This window comes from Lytechinus variegatus, chromosome 12 (assembly GCF_018143015.1).
Source record: "Lytechinus variegatus isolate NC3 chromosome 12, Lvar_3.0, whole genome shotgun sequence".
NCBI lineage: Eukaryota > Metazoa > Echinodermata > Echinoidea > Temnopleuroida > Toxopneustidae > Lytechinus > Lytechinus variegatus.
Genome location: NC_054751.1, coordinates 10,224,463 through 10,232,417, shown reverse-complemented (window position 1 = coordinate 10,232,417; position 7,955 = coordinate 10,224,463). Strand labels below are relative to the sequence as shown.

Here is a 7,955-nt window from a genome sequence, read left to right as displayed (position 1 = left end):
GAGTGGAACTGACAAACATTTGAGTAATTGTTGATCAAGTTTGGCAAATCATGTTATCATTTCAAAGCTTAGGATATGCTTGTTCAAACTCAATAAAAATCTCAAAATTCGCTTTCGACTTATTGTTGGATATGGGATGGCTGGTCACATATGTGGAAGGATGGAAATATAAAATTCCAAGTTTTGTATGTGATGTGTAGTGTTCAGAATATGTAGAATGGGGAAAAATCACATCCGTAGTTTCTCAAAAAAAAGAAAATGCGAGAGAAGTGTGGGGGTGGGAGGGGGACAAGGTAGGTGGCGTTAATGGGTATTACCTAAATCGGCGCCCTTGGTGTTTCCGGTGGCTACTCTCTAGTACAAATTACATATTCTTATAAAACAGTAAAAATAAAATAACCTACGATTGCCTCCAAGACCCTACGGCAGAGATTTAGACAGAAAACTAGATCTTGCCTTCTCAGCCTCCTGACAATCATCTGCGTGGAAATCCTGTTATAAAACTTTGGCAAGCGTCCAGTTCTCATTTGTGAATTGAGTTTCTGTTTTCCCCCTTCAAGTTTAGTTTTATCCCAACCACACGTCATTCACGACTTCCCAGTCCCCAGCCACTACAATCTACCTTTAAATCCCCGTTTTAAGGTATCAATTCTTCATTATGGCATGAATTTTTCATAAGACATCGATGACTGAAAACGATGTTTTATGACAGGAAGTCTCGCATACAGGATGACGTCTTTCTACTCAAGCGGTATGATTTTCAACGATTTTTCGTTTAATGGCAACTTTTCAGTTCTCATTTCACTTTCCATGTACTATACAATTAAGGGTAAGTATTTAGTATATACGCCTATTTCATAATGATAACCCAAGTGCGTAATTAATTGATGCCAGGATGAATAAATACACCATGTTTGGATGAAAAGGGGTAAAAGATGAGTTCTCTCTCAAGAGCCAAGATATTGACATACACCTTTAAAATTATAAAGATTACCCTAGCAAGAGTCTTGTTAATTTCAAACTGTATCTTTATACATATATAGAGAGAGGGAGAGAGACGGATATAAAAACAGCGAAAGATAGACATAGACATAATAATCCTATTTACAATCGGTTTCAGATTTCAATTTCATAATTTACGACTGATTCTGGGACCTAAAACTGACACGAAATTGAAGTGATCAAAAGACAGATATCATCATGATCATATATAGAGAGAGAGTGAGAATGATGTGAGAGAGCCAGAGATGAATAGGTAGATAGAAAAGAGAGAAAGACAGAGGAAGAGGGAGAGAGTGACAGAGAGAGAGAGGGAGAGAGGCCAAGAAAAAAAATTACATGTGATCATTGTGTGTGTGAGAGAGACCCATATCCCTATTAAAGAAAGCACTTGTGATGTTAATTACCCAAGATAACCGGTAAAGTAATGAGAATACCCTTTGCCATTAATTAGCAACTGATTAGTGAAGATAATTTAATAAAACATGGGCCCTTATACAGTATACACGTGCTATATTATGTACGTTAAGTAATTTAAATCACATCTAAGACGCCGTTATGGTTGCAATACACCCAGTACACTGTAGCACAGGGCTAAGTATTTGATCGTAAAGCTCATTTCTACGATCGATTGCACATAATTACCAATGCAATCAAGCGTAAGCTTGAGCCATGCGACCAATCGTAATGCATTGTGTCACCGGGCATTAGATTGCATATTTAATGAATTGTGTGCTATTATCCGGGTACAATTAAATATTGCATAACCAAACGGCCAAAACAACTGTTGACTTCAAACGGTGTTGTAATATTCAAACATAAACATCCAGGTGGTAAATCAAGGTATGTTACTAACACATACACTAACGGATTATAGGCCACAAGCAATATGGATATGAATGAGTAGTAGCACTTGATAAACGCGCAGTTTTAAAGGTAATTAAGGAAAGAAGTTTTTAAGTATTGTAATTTCAAATTTCAAAGACGTTTATTGCAGAATTTGTTTCTCTCCATTTAGTGACAAAATCAAATGAATTCATCCTGATTACATGCATAAAGTGCATCCTCATCTAAGCCATCAACATCAACTTTTTATTTTGTTTTCAGAAAATGATACTCAGGTAGATTAACCGTAGCTATCGTCTTGATCGCAATCAGTCAATCAGTATCGAGGTAATATGTATACGTACAATACATTAATTAGATTCTTCTATAGAGAGAGGGGGTGGATTTTCAAAATTCGGCAATTACGAATTTCTCATAATAACAAAAAAATATCATACTTATCAACTTTTCTAGAAGTAAGGTCTCATTCATTAATAATTACGACACTTTGCAACGGCATTTGATACGATACAAAGTTCAAAGAGGGTTTTCGTTTTGCAAAGTGAGTGCGTGTATGCTTCTTTCTGGAGCAAGCTCAAACGTTTCCTAGCTTTTCAATTGAATAATCATCATAATTGTGGAAAAGATAAATCGAAGTTACGGTAGTATTCAATCAAACTCACATATTCCTATAGGAGGGCTGGGAGGTTGAAAAGCATTATGTGTGTTTAAAGGGGGAGGGGGCGGGTAATCAGGTATATAACCATTGCCTTACCAAAGTGGCATTAACTGCAATCAGTTACCAACAAGAGTGGCATGTGCTTGGTTGATAACATTTTTTTTAAGATAAAAGTTATATAAAATGGGTCCATTAGACGCACAGGAAGCAGTAAAACTATATATTTAACCCAGATAATGGTGAGTTGTGACAGTAAATCTAATTGATGTTTCTTGATAAATCACAGCTATTAAAACATAACTCAAAATTCTGCGAGACTGTTAAGCATAAAAGGCAAGTATGTTCATATCTTATACAGATAAGTATAAGTACAGTGTACCTGAGGTTCCATGACTACAACTATTGAAACAGTACTTCCAAATAATGACAAAGTAAGGGCAACTTAAGTTTGACAATCCATGCAATTGGAATTGATTGCAAATAAAGGCATATGAAGCAGTACGTTCACATCTTATACAGATAAGTGTAACTTTAGTACGACCTTAGGTGTATTTGAGGATCCAACGTAAATCGTAAAAAAAAACGGTGCGTTCATACGTAACACATGTACATATACGGATAACTCAAGGACAATCAATAAATAATGGGCTCCATTACTTGTCTAATCTTGCGAAGTAGTATGTTTACATCTAACTTAGATAGATATGAACATGATGCACGCTCCAATCTAAGCCAATGAACCAACTCTTTTCACTCTGTCATTTTCACAGAAAATGACATGTAAGCGGTGATTTTCATGTTATTCAAGGCTCGACTACACAGATCTTAGAAAATTATGGAAAAGTGTGCACATGACAAATATAGATAAAAACCACTATTAGGAACCGCGGTGGAGGATTGCCAGATATATTAAGCTTGAAGCGTCGTTTCGTTTCACAACTTACACAAACTATTTTCAGATATTCAGAAATACAAATGGACCTTTGAATGAACTATTTGATTTCTGTTTAAAAGATGAATTATCGAGCAAAATTAATTTTACGATTGATAACTGCGATTTACGAAAACAAAAATGTAACAATTTGGCGACGTTTTTATATAAAAGGGAGCAAAAAGAAAACGAAATTTAGAATTCATTACTACAATCACCGTCCAAAGAGAAGAATGTACTAAATAAAGGTATGGATATTAGGAAAAAGGTCATCTCAAGTTCTTCTCCGATAAGGCAGATTTTTGTAAGGGAATGTGTGACGTTTTGGTCCTGAATGTCATTGAGAAAGTGTGATGAATTTCAATTATGGACTCTAGTTTTTCACCCTCGCTTTAAATTGATTTTTCGATTCTCCTGTTAGAACAGCTTGATTTTACAATTTTCTACTCGTGACTAGATTGACATTCTCTAAATACTCCATTGTTTATTTAGCCTTACCACTAATGTCTGTAAGCCAGCCATGACCCACATCAGAGATGCCAATTATCGGTGGGTAAATGAGCAACGAGTACAGATAATGAGACCTAATCAATATTCTTCATGATTTAAATTAACACTCCTTTCACCAAGTACACGATTCTTTGGAACATTCATTGAATGAAGATTGTTGTCAGGTTTTGGATGCAGAGTCTTCGGTTAGTTGTGGCTCTACTGAAGAGCGATATCACCCATGGAATACACTGAATCAATGCTCATGAAACGGGTGCTGTCTTTAACAGAATGGCCCTCGATGTACTGCCTCTTTTTCTGCTGCAAGCAACATTGACATAGGATTCGCTTAAACGCTCTCTTGAAGTTCCGGCTGGTGAACGCGTAGATTGCGGGGTTTAATGCACTGTTAATGAAACCAAGCCATGTAGCGAGGGGTATCACAAGGTCTGGGGCTAAGATGCAGGTCTCAAAACAAAATGGCGCCATGACATTGATGATGAAGAAAGGCAACCAGCAGAGGATGAAGACACCGACGACTATACCCAGAGTCTTAGCAGCTTTGTGTTCTTTGTTCATTCTAGAGAGAAGCCGGCGGCCAGCGGCTTGGGTGAGTGCGATTTTGGTGTCCCGTCGCACGTTAAGAGGCCTCATTTCTGGCGGTAGTCCATTGTGTAAATTATTATTGGAATGTTGGTTACTCAGAGGACTTCCGGTTGTCTTGCCGCCTCCTCCTCGATGTATACGTAGGGACACTGCACCATTCATATGGGCTTTATCAGCTGCTTTAGCGGATACAAGCTTAGTTCCTGACCGGATGTGGCGCATTTGGGTTACAGCTGCCCTGTAGATCTTGTAGTAAGTGAACATCATAATTAAACTAGGGAGGTAGAAAGATACACACGAGGATATCACTAGATACCAAGGGTTCTGCGGGAAAATGCACTTCTGCGGGGGTTGCGGAGGCTCCACGGCACGCCAGACCAGAATGCAAGGGAATGAGATAGCAGCTGAAGCGAGCCAGACCAGGACAATGAGGAATCCTGCCATCTTTTTGGTAACTCGGGTTGGGTAGCTCATCGGGTGTGTGACAGCCCAGTAGCGGTCCAAAGAAATGATACAAAGGTTCAGAATAGATGCCGTACAACCCAGAACATCAAACGCATGCCATAGGTCACACCAAATTGCATTAAAGAACCAGTATCCGGCTGTCAAGGTGTCAATGATGGCGAACGGCACGACGACGCTTCCGACTAGCAAATCAGCAAAGGCGAGAGAAACTATGAAATAATTTGTTACCGTCCGAAGGTTTCGTTCTCTGTAAACAGCAGCAATGACAAGTGTATTTCCGAATATCGTAAGGGAGCAGCAGAAACAGAGGATACAGCCTACGATGACAGTCCTAGGTAAACTCTGGCCGTCAAGTGGACCTCTAAATTCTCCCGTATTAAACTCTGATTCATTGTTTGATGAGTTTTCGGATGCATAGTCAAACTCCTTGGTGTTCGCCCCGGTCATCTCTACTCCTGCAAGCGACATTGCCGATTGCGTTAAGATCGAAGTACGGAATGATTGGTTTGCATCTCGCCCCATGGTAACTAAACCATGGATGGTGGTCATTTCATATTGCCTCGCGATAAACTCACCTGGCAACATTGGCAGGGAAGATGCGGCAAGATGGGTGTCGTAAAAGATGTTTTAGGGTGGTAAAACTCTTCTGCGGTTCTTAGAATATTCAAAATGCTCCTCTTTAACTCTGCTCTTCCTTGAGTAGTACTAATGATCAGCTAATGCAAAAAAGAAAAATTCCCTTGGATGTGTCAAAAGTTATTCAAATTGTTTGTTCTTGTAAAAGTTTACTGAAAACACTTCGACATGGTTTTGCTCTGATTCAAAGAACGTAACTGACGAATTCGGTCCGCTGTGAAAGATCGATGCGTGTGCAAGTCATTGTTTATAAAGGTAACATGCTTGAACATGCGAAATCATTTCAACAATTCAGGTTGACAAGGTACCTCCGGCGAGAAAAAATCCCGCTGTGCTTATCACTCACCAGCTTTCCATTTTGTCTCCACGAACGAGGTATTCTATCAATCGTGAAGGATCGGACAACCTTGTGAGATACCGTCAGCAAAAAGCAATGTCCTAAAAACACGAACAGGATCTACTTCCAAGCCGTATCCATAATGCTGAAACTCACTTCAAGCGAATAATTTCCCAAACGTGTTTCCCTAAGGTTAATGATCGGCTGGCTATCGGCTTGAGATTCTTTTTGTCTGATTATTTGTTTGACGCGAGACAGTCAGGCACACACCTTCCAGCTTTAACTCCGATCAGTCAAATGCTCCTTTTTATTTCGACCACTTTCCCCATTACCGTGTTTTCCGTGCAAAGCAACAATGCGCATGCGTGGTGCGACAACGCTCACTCGTTCGTTGGCGGCTTTTCCATTCCTTCCAAACAGCGTGATTGAGAAATAGGTTGTTCAGATGGCGGATCGAATAAATTAATAATCGCTAGTCGCAATAGAGAAGAGCGATTCAAAATAGTACTGCTTTCGTGAAAATTACGAAGATGAAAGCAGTGGTAGTGGTGATGATGATGATGATGATGATAATGATGATTGACGATAGTGATGATGATGTTGATGGTGGTGGTGCCTTTGGTGGTGATGAAGATGATTATGATGGCGGTGGTGGTGGTGATGGTGATGATGATGACGATGGTGGTGGTGATGATGATGATGATGACGATGGTGGTAGTGGTGGTGGTGATGATGGTGGTGGTAACTGTTGTGGTAGTGATGATGATGCTGATTTAGATGGTGATAACAATGCTGCTGATGGTAATAATGATAATGCAGATGATCCCGGTATAGTAGAAGTGGTGGTGGCTGTGGTGTTTGTATTGATGATGGTGATAGTGACGCTGATTATGCGTTATCCAAATCAACCGATTTCATTGAGTGTATATTCTGCCTCAGTAGGCTACATCAATATCCCTTCCTATGATTATGTATATATGCATCCGATTTCTCATTTGAGGACTACGTACATCCAAAAATATAGTGTAGACAGTCTGAAGATAAACTGCGTTGCAAATGGGAATTGACAAAATATGACAGACATCATTTAGTTTCGCTGTATATACTCCTAGTTCGATAGTCCTGCTCGTCTCCATGTATAGGTCATCTATTCCAAAATGGTGAAAGAATCATGTTGACTTCCTTACTGAGTTAAAAGCTCATCAATTTTCAAAACCAGATATCGATGTCAACTCTGTGATGAAAACAAGAACAAAAGCAGAAAATAAATTGAACGCACAAAACAATGACCAAACAAATTAAATAGAAAGCGCGAAACAACGATAATGAAAAAAAAACTAAGAAAATAATAAGTGAATGCTCAAACCAATGATAATGCAGTCATGAAGATGATTACATCCAGTCAAATGATTATTTATATCAATTTAAGGTAGATTTATTTGTTTTCGAATATTGAAAATACATATTAGTTCTCAAATTCAACAGATTTTTTCAGGGGATATTCATTTCTCTAGATGCTCTGTCCCAAAGTTACAACTTAACATCCCTTTACATAAGGTATATTCATGCACTGATATCAATTTTGGGTCATAACCTCATGAATCTCAGGTATTTGTAATCCGTCCTTATGTCTTTATTGGGATTGTGCTTTGATAATCTGAAACTGTAATGGAAGGATTGCAATTCTTAAAGATAATCAATCCTTTGCGTTCAAAATGGGGAAGCCAAATGTCTTATGTTTTACTTCACTTTCTTCATGTTCTCTTATTTTGTAATATTTCGTGGTTATAAAAGATTTCCTATTACTCTTTTCATGGCCAAAACATTTAAGACGAGTGCTGATAATATGAAGTTTGGGTGCCGCTTAAAATAATTAGCAGTATTTTACACAGCCACTATCACTTTTCATAATTAAAGATAATAGAAAAAACGAGTATTTAGTTCATCTTTACAATGCATTATATTCTGAATCCGCCCCTGATATTAAG

General features: G+C 38.5%; 1 protein-coding gene across 1 annotated transcript; it reads right to left on the bottom strand.

Moving 5' to 3' along the window:
* Positions 1-1,295: 1,295 nt before the first annotated feature.
* LOC121424975 (dopamine receptor 2-like) lies at positions 1,296-6,577 on the bottom strand. The gene is made up of 2 exons (XM_041620882.1): positions 2,600-6,577; positions 1,296-2,069 (listed from the first exon to the last, which is right to left on the bottom strand). Exon 1 carries the CDS (start codon positions 5,577-5,579, stop codon positions 4,143-4,145), a length of 1,437 nt encoding a protein of 478 aa, XP_041476816.1. The 5' UTR covers positions 5,580-6,577; the 3' UTR covers positions 1,296-2,069; positions 2,600-4,142.
* Between the last annotated feature and the right edge of the window lie 1,378 nt (positions 6,578-7,955).